At 37.9% G+C, this 19,828-nt stretch overlaps 1 protein-coding gene across 1 annotated transcript in view; it reads left to right on the top strand.

Moving 5' to 3' along the window:
- The window catches only part of MAN1A1 (mannosidase alpha class 1A member 1), a 150,873-nt gene that overhangs the window by 28,589 nt on the left and 102,456 nt on the right, over positions 1 to 19,828 (top strand). The window contains exon 2 of the mRNA XM_087775918.1: positions 9,440 to 9,536. Within this exon, the coding sequence (XP_087632044.1) occupies positions 9,440 to 9,536 (97 nt within the window). The remainder of the gene's footprint in view (positions 1 to 9,439; positions 9,537 to 19,828) is intronic.

Raw genomic sequence — 19,828 nt, forward strand, 5'->3', positions numbered from 1 at the left:
TTAAAAGGAAATAGTGATTTCTTGCATATCTATTTTTCTTTCTATATGTTGGGCAAAAGACAGCTGAAGTTGAACAAATGAATCTAAAACTGAGCTAAAACTGATCTGCTTTGGATGGCTCAAGGTAGGATGAGCGCCGTTATGTTAGATTTGGGTAACTATATGGGCAAGCTTTTTGAACCACACTTTTTTTTCTTTCCCTGAAATTGATAATTTCATTTGGCTGAAATTAGCCAGACCTTTGGCTTCAGAGAGTGCAAGGACAGTATGTTCGTGGGAAGGGCTGTAGATTGATTTTGCCTTCCTAGTTTTTGTTTAGGCAAGGAAAGTGTCTCAGCTAGGATGCTTCTGTGCTGCACCAAATAGTTTGTTTTTCTTATAGCTGTGGCGTTGGGATGGCCAGGTAAGAAGCAGGCCGTATGTATCAGCTTGTACTGAATGATACAGTATTTGGAGTACGGAGGTGAACTCTGGTTCAAGTTCAAGTTTCTCTGCCTTATCACCCTGTGACTTCTACTAAAATGAACTGTGCAATAGTTAAAGCACTATGGCCCGGCTCTCAGAAACTAACTGTAAAGCATTCTGGTATCTCCAGCTTTTCAGTAAATTCATAACTTTAGAAGTACTTTTGCTGTTCAGCAAAGAAAGGTATGCCTGACAAATGACTAAAACGTAGCTTGTTATCATTGAGTAGTTTGGTATGTCATACAATCATTTTCAAATGAACTCTTTTTTTGGTGCAGACATATCAAAGCATCAGGACTGCTGTTCTTATTAATTATTGCTCACATGAAATAGTCTCATTTTTCCCGTGTGCTTGTGCGTTAAATAAAATATACAGTAGTAGAATAAGTGTAGAAAATACCCTACCTGCAAGTTTCCTGTTCTCTTTAGTTACCTTTTAATTAGAATTCTTGTTACAGAATTAGTAGGATAATTTATTCCTTTTAAAATGTGTTACAGAATGAAGCACTGTGCAACCTCTGTCCCTGGTTAACAAATGGTGCCCAGAAGAGCATATGATGAATATTAGTTGGATAGTTTAATACGCTACTAAAGAGGCTTACAAGCTACTGTGAGGAGTAGAAAGTATAAGAATAGAAGCTTATCTGTAACTTAACATAACACATGTGGGAATAATACTTAGCATTTCTGTCAGGCTTTCCATTGAGGATTTTGCAGTGCTTTGCAATACAAATGATGAATTAATCCTCAGAATAGTCCTTTCTGTTTTTATTTTCCTTCTTAGTTCCTTTTTTATATGCAGATATTGGATTTTTTTTATTTTAATTTGTTTTTGTGGGCAAGGAATGAATTATTTGTAGGATCTTGAAATGCTGAGGAGTAGCAGGAGTTTACTCACATATTACTTTAATACAGAGCATTAAACACAGAACCATGTAAAATTTTTCATGGTATGATGTGCATGTTTAATATGAATGGAGAGTCCTGTAAATCAGTTTGGCTATCTTAGCTCTAGTGTCATTTTACGAGTTGTCGGTATTTCCCCCACTCGGTTTGCAGCAATGCCCTGCGCTGTGGGTAGCACTCTTGGACGAACTTCCGAGTTGTTCAAAGTTCTTCATTCCTATCACAATGCAAAACGAAGCCGAGAGCTAAATGGCAAGCGCCTAAATGCTCCCAAAATCTCTAGCTGCTGCTTAGTGGAAAACAGCGACTGGGAATTCTTGTTACTGGCCCATTAACAAATGCAAAAGTCTCCACTGGGGGTTTACTTGGCTAAGTGGAAGTCCCGTCAGGAAGCAGGAACTCCTCCAGCCTGTGTGTGTGTGCTTCGGAGCATGGTTGTCATCCACCTGCTAAATTAGAAACGGTGACGCTTTGGCAGTGACTGTTAAACAAACATTGACAGTGTGTAGCTGGCTTTTAACTCGAGATGATGCCATTAGGAAATGAGGTTATAAACACCAGAAATCTGTCAAGCTCCTGATTTGCAATAATCTTCCTGCTGACAGATAAGAAGTGGTTATATATATATATGAAGGATCATAGTGACAGGATTTATTTTACGTGTCTTGAAGGAGAAACACAAATTTCTGTTACCAGTAGAGGAAGGGAGTATGTTGTCATTTGTATCTTCTTCTGTCAGATTCAAGGAAAAAAAGTAAACAGTATCCAATGAGATGAACCTTCTTTGGATATTTGAGATTTTCTTTTTTACGGCTTTGTTTCTGGACTAAGAAATAATAACTAAAAATTAAGAGCTTAGAATAAAATTCTGTTGACTATAATTGCTAATTTTTAATTTGAAATCAAACTCTAGACACAATTCTACCTACAGAAAACCTGATCTGAATATAAACCAGTTTTATCTAGTTTTCTTGTGAATCTTGGTCTTCAGTCAAGAAGTTAACTTTGAGGTTTTGTTTTATGAAAAGTTGCTTAAAACTAATGTTGTCAGCACTCTAGCATAACAGTAGACAGTGTAAATCACTCTTAGTCACATCTGCGTTTCTGCTTAGATAAGGTTATGAACTAATTAGTGAAGAAGTAACTGCAGTAAAACACCGTATGTCTTTACCTAAAATTTCCACTATAGAGCAAGTCTGAACAGGGTAAAAAGCTGCAAATACCAATTAAAAATTACTTTTAAAATCCAATTTAATTTTTGTGAGGCAATTCAAGGCAGTTATTAGTGATCAAAACACTTCCAGATGGAAAAGACATTGGAATGTGTTACAATTATATGCAGAACTGCAAGAAAAGATTGAAATAAAGGGTTTGAAGTACTACCAACGCAATAATAGTGAATAATGACAAAAGTAACAAAGATCATGCTCTGAAACAAGGGAAATTGCCAAATGATTTCACAATGTAGTTGTGCTTCCTAATCTTAGGAAAAAAGTGTTTATGTATTGAGATCTAGAGAAAAATTGACATATTACTTCATGTTTCCAAGATGGAAGTTATTCAAGACAAGATCAATAAACTCAGTTAATAACTTATATTTCTTTAGAAGTGCAATGTGACACTAAATACCGTTATGAAGATGATGAAACACAAATGTAATACTTTTGATAACTAAAATAAAAAAGACAGACTGTGTATTGCCAAAATTACTCACTGTGATAATCAGTGGATTCTGTAAGAGCATATTAAACAGAGCTCTTATATATGCAGCATGATTTTATGAAAACTGATAGTGAATCAGTTGAAGGAGATCATACGGTTTTTCACAGAGAAATTCTGATTGGTGACAGTACCATCAAAGGTACTGTTATGTTTACTAATAACAGATTTCTGGAATGATTGTGAAGTTTTTCAGCTGTACTGCAATTTGGCTGCTATTGGGGACTGTGGAAACAGTTGAGAATAGGTCTTTCAATGGGGGTTGGGCAAGATGACCTCCAGAGTCCCTTCCAACCTCAACCCTTCTGTGATTCTGATTCACCGAGCCTCATTTAGGTTGACTTTTTGGGTAACAGTAATGGGAATGGAAAGTAAGAAAGTAAGGCTTTTTAAAGCTTCAGTTTTTGCTAATGGTTAATGTAATATTGTCATCAGAGCACAGAAACCAGCTGGGGCTCCGCTGTGGTCACAAACTTCCTGCACTGGAGGTACTATATGCGTGACACTGTGGTGGGTTCACCCTGGCCAGCAGCCAAGCACCCACACAGCTGTTGGCCCACCAGGTGGGCTGCAGGGGAGAACAGGAAGAACAAAACCGAGAAAACTGGTGGGTTGAAATAAAGACTGTTTATTAGGTGAAGGAAGGAGAGGGCAGGGACGAGTGATGCAAAAGCAATCACTTACCACCTCCCACAAGCAGACTTATGCCCAGTCCCTGAGCAGCGGCCACCTTGGAAAACCTCTCCTTTTTCTTCCTCCGCCCCAGTTTCTATTGCTGAACATGATGTTACATGGTAAGGAATATCCCTTTGGCCAGCTGGGGTCAGGTGTCCCAGCTGTGTCGCCTCCCAACCTCTTGACCACCCCCTCCATCCTACTTGTTGGGGGGAGTGGGAAAGGGGCAGAAGTTGGAAAAAGAGAAAGCCTTGATGTTGTACAATCACTGTTCAGCAATAGCCAAAACATTGCTGTGTTATCAACATTATTTCAGCCACAAATTCGAAACACCATATGGGCTGCTGTGAAGGATGCTAAGTCAATTCCAGCCAGACCCAGTATAGTCATCAACCATGCAAGTTGATTTGTACAGGGGGAAAGTTTAAGTGGAACATGTTATAGAGGTTTCTTACTAATTCTAGAGACTTCCTTAGTTTCCCTTGCTGATATTGTGAAAGAAACAGGAACAGAAAGGAAAGAAGGTTCAGGGACACTAGACTGAGTGAACATGTAGTTCAGGTAAGGAGAAGTTTAAAAGGTGAGAATAACTTAAATGTGTAAAAAGTTCAGTGTAAACTGAGAAAGAGAAGATTATTTAATCTAGCAATGAGAGTTTAGTAGAGATTAGGCAAACAAACGATTACATTTTCTTCAGAGTTTTGTTTTCGTTTTGTTTTGTTTTGTTTTGTTTTTTTAACTTCTCTCTTCATTTCTTGGATTTCTAGTACCTTAGTCTTCCGCCTTCCTTCCTTGTCTTGGCATACTTTATACGGCTCTGTTGAAGGTCAGAATGGTACTAGTCCATGCAATAAAATATTTTTCCCTTTAATATCCCAGTTCTAGAAGGTGCTTGAATTCTTTTCCTGACATCTTCTTTGACATCTCCCCAGCTTGTATGTAACTGTTAAAAATAAAACTTATTAAGTTCTTATTATTTTCACTCCGCCTGGTACTGCAGTAGTTTGCATCTAAATACCGCTATTACTGTGCTGATTCAGCATCACTCTTGTTTTCTGGCAACATTTTGTGCCTGAACTCTTGGGTACTCCTGTTTGAATAGAACTGTATTTTGCACATTTCATGTGGCTTACGTGCCCTCTGTAGACATTGTGTTACTGCCATCTTCCAAAGCACTCTAACTAGAACACCAGCAAATGGGAGTGCATTTTGATAATCTTTTGGTTGGCTAGCATTATAGCTGTAGAAAAGGTCTTTGTTTCTGCTTCTGGAGAACAAATCTATTTTGTTTGTTTGTTTGTTTAATGTTCAGTGGGTTGAGAAGGATTTTAAAATTATATTTCAAAATGCTTCCTTTAGAATTAAAGAAATGCACAGGTTCTTTTGTGCATAATGTCAGACCTTCACCTTTTTCTTCTAAGTGACCTTGCTGATACCAATTACAATAGCACACTTCATTATTCTTCAACAGAGGTGGGGTAGTATTTTGGCATTTTCTGACTTCATAAGAAAAAATCAGTGCCCCGTTTTTTTCTGAAGATTTAAAAGCAGCCAGCTTACTAGTGAGACAGTGCTAGCTAGTCGAGCCTTCAGCTGCCGCTTCTGATTGTGAGTGACCTGAGGTAGAGCTCCATTGGGAATGGACTTTGCTAAGCCACGGGGCTTCCCAGTGAGCTGTCAGGCTCTTCTAGAGTTTGAGGTTCAATGAACATATCTTAGTAAAACTAGAAGGACTGAAGAATATGTCTGTGCAAATGTAACTCTGCCTATTGACATCCTGGAGGACTAATAAGGAATTATTTGAAAGCACTCGGGTGAAATAATTTTATTAGTTTGAGAGTATCTGGAATCATCTGGTCAAAAGCTGTTAGACTCTTCATCATTAGGAATTTCTCTTTTTAACAGGATCCATAATGTGCTGAAATACAGATGTTCTCAGTAACTGTGATCTTTATTTAGACATCTCAAGTGATCAACAGTACTTGCACAATTAGTCAGAGATGTGATCAGAAGGGCCTTTGTGAATTAAAAAAATCTGGAGATACTGATTTGGGGATGTCTCATGCAAACAGAAAGGTGAAGACTGCAAGGAGAGATGGATTTCTGTTAAAAAACTGTTAAAATTAATTCCTGAACTACCAGTGCTAGGAGTTTTGCCTAAGCAAAGGCTTAATTATCAGTGGGCTGGGTCTATGCAAATTGCTACTCAATATTTTAGAACTTTCTCATTCTTATGTAGAAAATAAAGCTTTTAACAAATAGGAAATTCATTAGCGGGAAACTTATTACAGTTTTGTAGTTTCCACAGGGGGAAAAACATGTAGAGTATTTCTGATGTACTGAATTCTAGAAATTGAGACTTCTTGCTAGGTTAGAAGCACAAACTCACTTGTCCAGGAGGTAGTGTTGATTAAGGTGGATTTTTTAGTCTACCATATCTCTGGGCTATTTGCACAGTAAGTACAGTAACACCGAGTCCTAGTAACTTTTTGCTAAATAGCCGTTCATATTTGTGTCTAGTTGGAATAACTCCTGTCCTTTTGAAACACTAGAGGGCTCACTGACTGCTTTTGGAGGTGCATTTTGCTTTCAATGTTATGTCCATAAACCTCCAAATGTCTAAAGCAAGGTTGTTCTAAAGGTGCATTTTCATAGGAGGAAACTTACTTACCAAGCTTGGTGTTTTTATCTAAACCTAGACTTTCTAGACTCTTTCTCTAAGAGTCTTAAATTAAAACTTTGATTAGCCAAAAGAGATTAATTAAATCTTTTGCTCAGTAGATTCTGGTTGTTTTTTTCCCACTGAAGTATTTCTTAAGGTTTCGTGTTTTTTTTTCAAATTCATGGTTTTGTCTGCTTGGCTTTTTGGATTCGCACATTATAATTTCCAAAGAAGCAGTTAGACAAACGTACCTGAGTGGTTAGGCTCAGCAAAATGGGAGGACATTTTGGAAAACAAAAAAAAAAAGAGTTGTTCATTAACATGTAATAATAATTATTATTAGAAGTTAGTGTCTAGTGTGTGGGTTAGCTTCCTGTCTTACTGTCTAGGGGTTGACTAACAATAAGTTAACCAGAGTGGTTCTTCTTAACAGAAGTTAAGAACACACACGTGCATTTACAATGCAATGCAATCAAATTGTCAATCCGTTGGAGAAACGAAAGGCAACTGAGTACCTATGGGACATCTTGTAGTGTTGTGCGCTTTGTGACTGTTTTGGTTGAACTGAACTGGGTTTGGAGCTGTTCCTGCCTTTCCCGCTTGGTAACTCTGATACTCGTGGCAATCTGACTTGGGGAATGAGACAGGACAAAAATGACCCTCAAAACAAAAATTTCACTTGCAAAAGTTTCTGTTTCCTGAACTGACTTGGTGTGGGGATAGATGAGCACTGCATCTCGTACACAAGAGAAGGATCACAGGTGTGCTAGGAGTGAAAAAAGAGGGGGAAAGGGAAGGACCATGGCAGTACTGGCTTGTGCAATTTTAATTTTGTTATAATACCACATCTTTAGGCACTTTGATTCAGACCGCTTAATTACAACTTTGATTTAAAAAAAAATAAAAAATGAGCCCTTCTGTGTGGTGTTCCTAGATTAAGATTAAACAAATTAAAAGATTCTGATGTGATTTTATGAGAAAATAAGCTTTGGCAAAGCATAGCAAATGTCAGGTTCAGTGCAGGGCAGGATTTAGCCTGCTGAAATCTTTGAGAATTTGTGTTTTAATATCTAAAGCTGAGCTTTCAGGTCTGACACATGAGGGCAGGGCAAAATAAATCTTTCTTGTATAATATGCAAAATTACTGGAAAACTTCAGTTGGTAAATTAGAAAACATGCTGTGGCCAAATGATTGGTTTCATATGATCTTGATCCCTGTAGCCAGGGATTGGAAATGCCCCATAGACATGAAGTCTACCACTTGGCTGCTTCTTACCAGTTCTGCGTTGGGACAAAATACCCTGTCCTTGGAGAGCTCCTAAGCCATTTCACAATGAAGTTGAGCAAGGGACACTGCTACCGCCATCCGGCGTCAGTGCCATCCGTGGCCAAAGAGCAATTCCACACAGCCTCTTGCTCGTTGCCTTTCAGCTGAGATCTGGCACCAGGCTAACGATCTGGTTGAAAATAGTCATGTATTAAATGTAGATACCAAATTTTGCATTTGTGAAGCTGGGCCTGTAAGGGCTCTAGAGTAAATTAACATCCCTGAATTTTCCTGCAGGATAGAGGTGCATTTGTACTTCTGTAAATAGCAAAAACATTTATTCTCACAAATGTAGCAGTACTCTAGAAAATCTGTTGTCATTTATTATAGTCTGGCTTAATGCAGATTTTTAATTGACATAATTTCTCTGTGATTTGAGCAAAGGAAAGAGAAATGAAGAAAGTACAGGATTACTATTATTGGCGAGTCCCAAGGCTGTTGCTTTTAAATTTAGGATTATAACTGTTATTTAACAGAATTGTCCTTGACACATCTGGCCTCAAGAAGAGGTCTGAAAGCAAGGGCAGAGCAGTGTTTTCAGCTGACAGCCTGAAGCAGTATCTTTGAAAAGGTCTGAAATTGTCACTTTTTGTCTAGAGGATGACCTCTGGCATTCCCAGCACTGCTCTGACTTGTGGAAGAGGGGAGGAGGGACAACGCAGAGGCAAAATCTTTCCTTCGTTACGTAAAGTCAGGCTGCTTGTGGTGGCCCTTAAAGAAAAACTCTTCCTGTGCAGGCGTTAAAGGTGGCGGTTGGTAAAGGGAGGCGTTGGACCTGCTGGAGTGGCAGTGGTTCTTCACCAGGCCTGCAGAGCTGTGTGCATTGTCTTTGCCGCGTGCTTGGGGAGGAAGAGGTGGGCTCCTGGCCGTGCACCTGGACCACCCCCGAAAAGGACAGTTTGGGCTAGGTCTCGCTGATTGTGGTGGTAGAGAGTGCGAGGTGTCCTTGAGTCAATCTGCTGTCCCAATTTACGATGTGGATGTCCTCTGCTCTTACCGCAGAGCTGCTGTGCTGGCTTCCCCAAAGCAGTATTTGTTTGTGGTGCATCTCTTTTATGCAAAACACGTTTTTGTAGTGATATGTTTAGTTGTAAAAGTTCTCGGCTATTTGTGCAAAATGACACGTGAAAGTAGCTACAGATGCATACAGTAGCATTTATAGTCATAGATTATATCACAATAACCTCAAAACCTCTCCTAGGTGTTCTGCCCGCCCACTTTAGCTTCCTTCTGTTATTAGCCGCGCTGAGTTTGAACCAGCTAGTTTTATGCAAGAAAGTCTCTGCCAGAATCTGAAAACTACTGAGAGCTTAATTTTCACCTTAAAAGTTCCTGCTCTAGGAGAAAAAACTTCTTTAAAACCTTATTTGAATTGATATATAACACAATAAATTCCAGTCCTCAAAGTTAATTATTTTTGAGTGTGTCTTGATCATGAGCATGCAGATAACGGTAGAGGTGGATTGGACAGACATATGGAATTCTTATGGTAACCATCGCACTGCCACCCAGAAAACAGTGCTACTGTTATTCTATATTGAGTATTTCATAGTTCTAACGCATACAACATGAATTTAATCAAGCATTGAATTAAATATGTTTAATATTGAGAATATTCTCAACTCAGTATTTGCTGTGGCTTCTTGCTAAATCAACATTACAATCCTGCTTTCGTTTCCCTACAGATGATGAAGCATGCCTGGGATAATTATAAGCATTACGCATGGGGATTAAATGAACTGAAACCCATATCTAAGCAAGGACATTCAAGCAATCTATTTGGTGAGTGTATTTTTGTGCTTTAGTGATGTTAGCATAAAACAGTAAATCAGCTGAAAAGCTTATAGATGATAAACGTGTTCTTTCTACCCTCTGTCATGCAGCGTGGTGTTTCTTGCTTATGTTATGTATAAAAAGTAACAGTAAATGAAGGTGATGCATTCTATGACTTTTATAGATTCTCTTCTGAATGAGAATAAATGAAGCATGTCAGTGCTGCATGATAAAGATGTAGTTTTGTTGCATTAAATATTGCCCCGCCTTAAACTCTTCCTATGAAGTGGAACTCATTGACACTGTATCCAATAAGGAGGAAACAAAAACTGTAAGGGGGGGGGGGGGGGGTAAATACTTTACAAGGAACAAAAGATACTCTCTACAGTCATGAAGATAGCTGAAGCTGTCTACGGTTTTCAGGAATTTATTTCCGTTCCTTAGAAAAACTTATTAATCTGTATCAGTCAGGCTCCCTTATAAGGCTTTCCTTTAATGAATATAATCATTATTTGCATCTCTAAATGTTGCACAGGAGATGCTTAAATAACACTCAAGTTGTTATCAGTGTAGAACAAATATGGGGCTGAAACATTCTAGTAGGAGAGGCACACTGCAGAAATCCAGTGTAATGACGCAGGACTTTTTCAGTGTCCAAGTGGGACATAGGGCTGGATAAATAACAGCTGAAGAGCAGCGGCATTCTGAGGAAGTGTGCGAAAGCAGTCATATGAACTGTCATCATCTTCAGTTTTGCAGAATGTTGTGGTTTAACCCCAGCTGGCAACTAAGCACCACACAGCTGCTCACTCTCCCTCCCCGCCCACAGTGGGATGGGGGGGGGAGTAAAACCCAATTGCTTACCACCTGCTGACTGATGCCCAGCCCATCCCCGAGAAGTGATCACTGCTCCCCAGCCAACGCCCTCCAGTTTATATGCTGAGCGTGACGTCATATGGTATGCAATATCCCTTTGGCCAGTCTGGGTCAGCTGTCCTGGCTGTGCCCCCTCCCAGCTTCTTGTGCACCTGGCAGAACATGGGAAGCTGAAAAGTCCTTGACTGGTGTAAACTCTACTTAGCAACAACTAAAACATCAGTGTGTTATCAACATTATTCTCATACTAAATCCAAACCACAGCACTATACCAGCTACTAAGAAAAAAATTAACTCTATCCCAGCCAAAACCAGGACACAGAAAAATGAAGAATTTGACAGCAATCTTTATATTCAAATAGCTTCTGTTTTCCAAAGTGAAAGCTGAAAAATTAACTAATTTCTATAGCTGAGACAAAATCAATACATTATTTTGATTTTAACAGGTACTTATTTTGTTGAATGTTTGGAAAAGATAGTTTGAAGTGGAAACAGTTCCTTATACAGTCTAAATAGAGCACTTATCAAATCCTCAACTGTATTTGGAAGTTGCTAAGAGACAGCAGTTGTGATTACAAAAGTAACTTTGAAAATACAACATCTACATTGATCTTGCTCCACTGCTTGTCTACCCAAGGTAACATCAAGAATGTTACTAGATAATTATTATGTAGTTAGTTGTTGGACTTTAAACAGGAATTGGGTACTTGAAACCAAAGAAGTTTGGGTGAACTTCAGGGTTACGTCAGGCTTCTGTTTTCTTGAAAACTAAAATTTTTTATTATCTTCATTTAGATGACTGATAGTTGTGCAATTTAATGTCATATTTGAAGAACTATTTAAGGCAATTCTGTTTTCTTTGGTTTTTTGGAGGACAACAAAATGGCACATGATGTCTTGCAAATTAAAATGCGTAATTTAGTTTCATTTGGAATCAGAAGTGGTATAAAAATCTACGAGGTTTGAGTTCTTGATATTTCATGGATTTGCAGAAAAAGCTGTAGATGTATTGACTTGTGAAATTTTTAAACAGGAGTTCTGTGGACGTTGCATAGGAATAAGTCACTGCAGGCACTATTCAGTGTGAAACAGGACAAGTGTTGAATTTGAAAATAAAACTCCATTTACAGAATCAGTCTAAATGTAGATCACTTTCTCATCATGGTCATCTAGTATAAGGTCTTATTGCTGAGGAGATTTCCTTAGAAACATCTTTACTCTTATTGATCTCGGTGGCAAATCAAAATAAGTATAAGGTCTCTTTCTGCTGAATTGCTTTACAGAATACTAAAGAGCAGCATACCTGCAAGCAGTTCTGTCTCATAAGCTACCCTTTCCTGAATCCATAATCTCCTTTTCTTTTTTGGAAACAAATCCTTGTTTCTGTAGTGTCCAGAGGTCATTAGATCTCATCTGAACCTTCATGTTTGAATTCAACAAATGCCTTCTTTTTCATAAAGCAATAAAAGTATGATATGGTTTTGCCTTTTTTTTTTTTTTTTTTTGTGAAATAGTTGAACCTCTTTTTCCTCATTAAAGGACAAACAAGTTTCCTTATCATCTTTGTTTCTGGTTCTTATTTTTTAGAAAAAAAATGCAATGGCTTCATTTTAAAAAAAATTGCAAATGGTTGACCACTTTTAAGGTAATTCTGAATTAAATTAGTTGAGAATAGGTTACCTCCAGCTCCGTGTCCTACAAATCTGCTCACAACCTTCAGAAATCAAGTAAGACGTTCAGTTCGCTGTCATCCATCATAACTGTCTCCAACTTGCCATGATAGTCTTTTCTTGCTTCCAGGTCTCAATTTTTCAAAAATACAAGTTTCAGATTGTCTTAATAGCAGTAAGATACAGCATATTTCATTAGCCAGCTGTTTAATTTTGAACACTTCCCCTCCTATGAATTAGTTGGTGCAGTTATGGTATTTTGCATATATTGGGGGTGTCTGTTATGGGATAGAGACTTTTAAGTACCTCACTGTGGGGAACAGCACAGAGCGAATGCTGTGGCTCACTGGTGCTTAATGTTCTATAGGTTACAGACAGTATAGCTCTCCTGACAAAGAAGGGGAGAGTTGTTTTCAAATTATATTGCTTCTAAGCTTAATTTTGAAAGCATAAATGTTTCAGTCCTTGCTAGCATGATAAGGCATTTTGTAGATAGATTATAATGACAGTTGTGTCTTGAAGGCAAGATACAACCGTCATGATGTGTTTCTCTGAAGCACAAAAATAAGATGGTCTTTTAAGAAGTGTAATTACACATAGATGTGACTGTTCGGCACTACCATCGTGAATTTGGCAACTATACTGACGCTATTGTTAGGCTAGGGGAAAAGGAATACAGCCAGTGGGATGATGATGGGAAAAAGGTTGGTGATGATGGAGGAAAGGATAGTGACGACTGGTGGTTTTGACCTTGGGGGAAAGAAAAGCATCCTGCTTTAGCACCTCATACAAATTAAGAGTAGTAGAGCTCTTCTGTAGCTGAGGACTTCCTGATGAACTTTGAAATGACGTTTTAATTGTCCTAAACCCAGGCCATGAAACCAACTTAGGAAGACAAGGACCTGCCTTGATCTTACTGGTTTTCTGTGAGCAGTGTGTGGAGGGCGTATTTGATAAATTGAGGGAGTCTTTAGACTGGTAGACTGTAGACATATTCATGTTATGAACAGAAGTTGCTTCCTCTCACATGTGCATACTAAAAATAATTAACTTTTAGAGAAAGGCTGAAACATATGTAAACTGAAATATTTCTGTCTCAAGCCAAAGCCACATACTTGCCTATGACCATCTCAAAGTCTTTTCAGCACATCCATGTAATGTTTTTATTTCCTTTTTATTTGCTACTTTAGCTTTTATCATGTTGTCTTGACAAGTAACTAACATTATTGTGGGGGTTTTTTATAGTTTACTCCGACTACAAAGCATTCAGTTACAATAACAACTATTTGAAAAGGCAGAAGCAAAAAGTCATCAGTTGTTGTCTCTGTAGCGTTCTTACTAGTTTAATTCCATGAAGTGTACAACTATTTCTAGACTAATCAAGTAAATTGGAATAGCTAAACACCTGTTTGCACCATACCTGTGCATCAGCAAAACACGGCATGTCTTCTACGCTGGTATGACTTCCGCTGTGAGCACTAATCATTCTCTGCCTATACCTGGTAGAAAGTAGGGCCTGAATAAGTGCTGCTAGTTTTTAATACTTTAAAGTTTCAGATTAATGTTAACAATGTTTGCTAAAATAGAACTTTATCCATCTACCCTCCTAGTGTGGGTAGATCACCATTTTGCCAATTTTTTTTCACAGCACCCAACCACCAGCCCCCCAACCCAGGAGCTATTCCTCTCCAAGCCTTCTGTGCTAATTTTAAAACTAATGAGCATTGCTGCAGTGGTGGAGAGCTTTTTCTAGAAGTGGTTTCAGCATTTAAGTGAGTGTTACTAAAGGGCTTTTCTAATTATCTGTAACTGTATTTCATGTGCAGTATTGCAAGTTTAATAATATTGTAACTTGTGGGCATAGTATAATTAGTCTCTGCAAGTGAAAAAAGACCTTTTCTGGAGGGGAAAAGGGAGGCATTTAATAAATACAATCTGCAAAGCCGAAGTACTATAATTTAGCAAGATCCTGTTCCTCCCACTTTGAACTGATTTTTGTAGTTTCTTGTATGGAGTATTGAGGTGTATGAAGATTCTTAAAGCCTGCCAAAATTCATAATCAAAACTGTCTTGCGGTGTACACCAATGTGTATTTTTAAACTGTAGGTTTATTAATATCAGTCTAGAAAATTAATTGTACATATATTTAAACAATAAGTTAATTTAAATTGAAAAGCTTCAACATATTCCCCCTCCCTCCCTTCTTGTTTCTCTTCACTTTTGCTGCTGGATTCCTTGGAGTTTTGGATTTCAGTATGTGGTCTTAATTTTGGAAGTAAGCCTGACACCTTTCCCAACTAATTAATAGAAAGTTGTCTAAAGAATAACACTAACAGATACATGGATGAATGACTCACCGCGGCATTTGTGAGAGGAGGTCATGCTGCACAGCTGCTGTTTTTTCACAGTTGGTCAATACGGAGACAAGGAAGTTCATTGCCTTCTTAGATTTCCAAAAAGCATTTTTTGGGGTTATTACTGGCCTCTTGCAGGGATCCATTGGTGCTGAGGCCAGGCTCTCAAAATACTTATCACAGTGCTGGAAAATCAAGTGACCAGAGTGACAGTTAGTCAGCGCTAACAAGTTACTCAAGGTAGCTACGACAATGGCAAACTGTAAGTGATTCCACGAACCCAGAAGGGTTCCCTGACAGATGATAACTGCTCTTGAAAATAGTAAATGGTGTCTAACATACCTAAATTTAAACCAGCACATAGTGGCATGGGAGATACGATTCTAAGTTATACACAGAACTAGCAGACTTGAACTCAAGGTAGTAAAGACAGAAAACTTCTCAGTATAATATATGGAGGTGCATAGAAAGTGGCATGATGGGGTGAACAAGGATTTATTGTTCCTAGTGGGGAACAATACCCTTTGTAAGGGGTGGAAATATCAAATCAGCAGATGGCATGTTCAGACAAACAAAAGAAGGTGGTTCATAACAAAATGTGTAGCTGAGCTGCATGGGTGCCAGAAGCGTGGTGGATGCCAAAGGCTTCCATGGAAAGCAGAGATGAGCAATGGAGGAAAAATTCATCAAGCTCTATTGAATACAAAGACACCAGAGCTGGCTCTGATATGCACAAATGTACAAAATATTGGAGATTAGAAGATTATTCTGGAAACATCACAGCATTGTTTCATGTTAGATATACGAAAAGCTAGATCTGTAAAAAAATTGAAAGTGTTGTTTCTTTTCCCACTCTTACCAGCTGGTAATAATGACTGAAATTAAAAATGTTAGTGTTGCTGAGGGTTTGCCAGTACTTGAGTAAGAGTTTCATGTTTTGGCATAGCACGCTTTAATAATTAATCACTCTTGACACTTTAAATTGCTAATGATATTGGATAGGAACCTTTTCAGTGAACTTTAAATAAAGGAAAACACTGATTTAAAATCTGAGTCAGCTTTTGAAACAATGCTCTAAGAAACCTACAGCTCTAATCAAAATGTTAATTTTGTCAGATCTATATGTATTCTTGAATACGTTGAGAATAATGTAGTTTAGAGTTGTTACTGTACAACATATATGCATATAGAGTTGAAAAAAATTGGATGGTTGATTTGTTTAATTTGTATATTTAATGTTACAAAGAATCTGGTTCTATTCCCCATGTTAAGAAAATCTGAACTGTTCTTAATGGCCAGATTAAGCAAAAATTGTGACAGATTATTTCTGTATTTTTGGCTGGAATTTTGAGTCTGAAATGACAAACTGGAGGAAGATTTCATAGAATACATCTGCTTTGACTGAGCTTCTTCAACTTACAATAACTGGAAGGTGACAAGACAAGTTTGCCTTACTGGCTGAAAACAATGAAGAGTCTTAGATGATCAGGGTGGGGCTGAGTGCAATTCAAATACAGCTATGTATAAAACTTTCTTTTCCACAGTAGTACAGAGTAGCCCTAAAAAGCAATTCTTCTGACAATAATGCAAATAATAATGGATATCCCTTCAAAAAAAGTGCAAATGTTCAAAAAGATGTTTCCTGTATGTGCTGAATTTCTATCACATTAAAAAAATTACAAATATGAATGTCCTATATTAATTTTCATACTTCATATCAGAAACAGAAAACTGTAACTGTTTTCCTGGAAGAAATAACAACATTCTATTCATCTTCTACAGTCATGCAAGAACAAGAAATCCTAGTTTATGACGCTTGTTGGATGGTGAACTGTTATAGGTGAGGGAGCTGATGGATATCATGACCTGAGGCCACTTGATAGTTCATCTTTCCTTATCTTCCATTTTTGTCATATGCTTTGCCACAGTTTCCTTACAGTCAGAATATGACACAGTCAGAAAAAGAGAGGCAGTTGAATTTGAGAAGAGTAAGGGGCCTGGCTTCCATCCTGTTATAGACAGTGCATTAGGATACATGCCTGAAACTTTTCTCCATGTAATGTTCTGTATGATACGCTTGCAGATCACAAATTTTCATCTGTTTCACATATATGTATGCATATATATGTGTGTGTGTATGTATATCTCTCTCCAAATATATTTGATGGTGAGGAGTGTGGATGTTCTGGAGAACCAAACCCCAAACTTAGTATACAACGGATGGGGAAAGTTGTAAACAAACTATTAAGTGCACCAGCATGCATTGATTCTGGCATCCTGGCTGTATTCTGTTTCAGACTCTTTTGGCAAAAATATAAGCCATGTCTAAAAGCCTGGGCTAGACAAATAAAAGCTTCTGTTGGCCCACCCTCCAAACAGTTTGGCCGTAAGCCAGTTGTGGTTCTTAAACCATATGGCCACATAAGCTTAGTGACAGAGCTGTGCTAATAAGCTTGTCATCCATAGCAGTTCCCCTGCAGTGACACCCTGGAAACTCATAAAAAGTTATTCATCCTCTGATCACTTTTTTTATTCTTCTCTGCTTCCCCTCCCCTGAGGCACTACTCTGTTCTCTAATGTAATCTCCTTTTCTTATTTGTGTGCACATACCTTTGCATTGCTAGATATTAAAAAGCATGCTGCTTAAATGGACCTACTGTGTACTACCCAGTAGTGATCTAGACTGCTCTGTGCTTTATATCACGCTATTCTGAAATTCTGGGTAATCAGCTATCTTCATTAATCATCCACAAATCCTGTTAGCAGTAGGTTCTTTTTATTTTCTTCCAGATCATTGCTAAAGATTTCAAATGTTAAACTGGAAAGAATGCTCTGTAGATGCTGCTAGATAGTCCACTTGGAAGTTTCGTGTTGACCAATTTCTTTTGCTTTCTCTTCAGTTAACTAGCTTGTAGGCTATTTTACATGTTCTCTATTAATCACTTACATGGAATAAATGATGCTGTTAGTAAAGAGGAGAGAGAAAAACAGAAGCAGGTTTAACAAAAGAAGTAAAATGGAGCATATACAAGTACTTGGTGTGGAGGTTTTGGTAGAGACTAATAATGTTTCACTTTGGTAGGCTTGTGCATCTGGTTTCTCTTTTATCATCAAAATTATTCACTTCAAGCTTATGTTTTATGAATTTCAAGTCCATTTTCTCTACCTTGATTATACTATTTTTTGCACTATCTGCAAAGTATATCTGTGATTACCTGAGGTGTATGAATTTGCTCCGAGTATTACTTGCGGTATCTTCCTTCTGCCTAGGGCAACTGTGAAACTCTACCATGGTGACTGCAACTTTGCTGGCACGTTTTGTAACTCAGTGCTCACTGTTAATCAAATTTATAGCAGTACCTTAGGTGTATAACAAAACAGTCCTCCTGTCCAAATATTCTGTGTCATAGGAGTGTATATCGTAATCGCCTAGCAATAATCTTTGCCTCTTGTAGACCATGACGGCTGTGTAATTCCTTGGGAACGTTGTGTAGGAACTAACATGAATGATAACTGTATTTCATAATTTATGTGGTGTGCTTTGAGAAGCATAGCATATATAGGCTTGTGAAATATTTGATCTTAATTTGATCTTATTCTGTAATAAGAAATGTCCATTTAACTTCTTTGCATTCCCCGCCCCCCCCCTTGTTTGTCTGACTGGTTATAAATGAGCTGTTCAGCTACACAATTTCCTTAACAATTTTTAAGTCTGGATTATCCTGATTTAGCGTAAACTGCAATTGTTCACAAGTCATAATTCTGGCCTCTAAACTGACACTTTAAAAATGCATTCTGTGTTCTTTTATCAAGAATTTTGAAGTACAACTGTTCGAGACAAACTTGACTATTTAATTGTCACATTCATTGCTTTATTCTGTTTTCTGGAGCCTTCAGAATAATAGCAAAAGTTGTTTCAAATGAAGTAAGATCTGCTTGAGATTCTCCCATTTTCTTCTGTCTGCCTGCAGGGAGAGGTCTATGCTTTAAGCAGGCCATATGGTCCAGATTCAGAAAAATAAAAAATCATAGGAAGTGGGTGACTCCAAGGGCAATTTCTCAATAAGGTTGAATTCTCTTCTTTTTCTTCAGACTCAGTAGTGAGTTGCAGCTCAAGTACTAATCCTTAAAATTGAAAGCTCAACTGTTTAGAGGTGGTGTTAGCTGTATTACAAGAGGATTATCACAAAGAATGCTATTGCGCGGTGAGCCTATCACAATCCACTGAAGCAAATCAGGTTATAGATGATTTTTTCCATAAGTAGAACTCAGTTGTAAAAGTTCACCAGGAGCTGCTTTTCTTGTAGGGAGTTACTAAACATCTCCAGAGCCTTTGCAGTTGTGTTCTTGAGCGCATGTCCTCCAGCAGTTTTCCACAATCACTCTCACTTTCTCACAAGCTCAGGAAAAATACAAGTTACTTAGCCAAGTTTAAAGGAATGCTTTTCCTTTAATATGAGAGAAGGGCAGCCAAGCTCCAAGTAAGCTCTGAGAAGATATGATGTCCTTCTTACCAACGTATGCTGCAGTTTTATTAGTGGAATGTCTGGAGGAAAGCATAAATTACTTCCTTCAGAGTAGGAAAGGGATGTTCCAAAAAGGATGGTATATGCAATTAGCAGCTGCTAAAACAGAGAGAACATCTGGTTCTGTTAAATATTCCAAGTAACTGTTATAATAATCTCAAGTGTTATTTTGTTTAAGATAGTACAAATGGAAAATCATTTTCTGTCTGGAAGCTTAAGTTAAGAAAGTGATGACAATCCTGCTATATGGACGTCTCCAATCACTCCTCTGTTTCATGAGGAAGCAGAAAACTTTGATGGTAGTAAACACAAGAGTTGACTGAAATAGTGTATTTCCTACTTAAATATGAATAATTCAATTCTGATACTTGATAAGTCTACAAAACTAAGTTTACTTTTTCATCAGGTATTTCAGAGGCAAGATGATAATCAAATTCTGTAAAGTTAGTTGTAGCTACTGTCTTGTTATTTGCCCAGGGCAATCAATTCCTGAATGAGTATTCAACTGTCTACCCCAGTCACTAGCCCTGCTGGGGGAGAGAGGGATTGGACCTAACGACTTCCTCTGTTCCTTGCAACCTAAATTATTCTGCAATTCTAAATGTTTACTTCTGTATCTAGGGTCTTCTCTAAAGAATATCTTAACCGTAGTTTGCATTCGTAACGAAGATTTTCTTAGACAAAAACGCTGTCTTAAAAAGGTTATTGTAAATTTGAAGGAAGCATGGGAAGGTCATTTGAGTGGCTTTATTTTCTCCCTGACCCTCCACATTACCCTTTCAGTACAGGATGATGAACATTTAATCCATGCCAAAGTGAGCATACTGATGATACTTCATCTTGCAACGTTAGGTGAAGTCTAGTAAACTGACTCT

The sequence above is a fragment of the Nipponia nippon genome, unplaced genomic scaffold (assembly GCF_047370975.1).
Source record: "Nipponia nippon isolate SJK-2023a ecotype South Korea unplaced genomic scaffold, ASM4737097v1 scaffold_4, whole genome shotgun sequence".
In the NCBI taxonomy this organism is placed as follows: Eukaryota; Metazoa; Chordata; class Aves; order Pelecaniformes; family Threskiornithidae; genus Nipponia; species Nipponia nippon.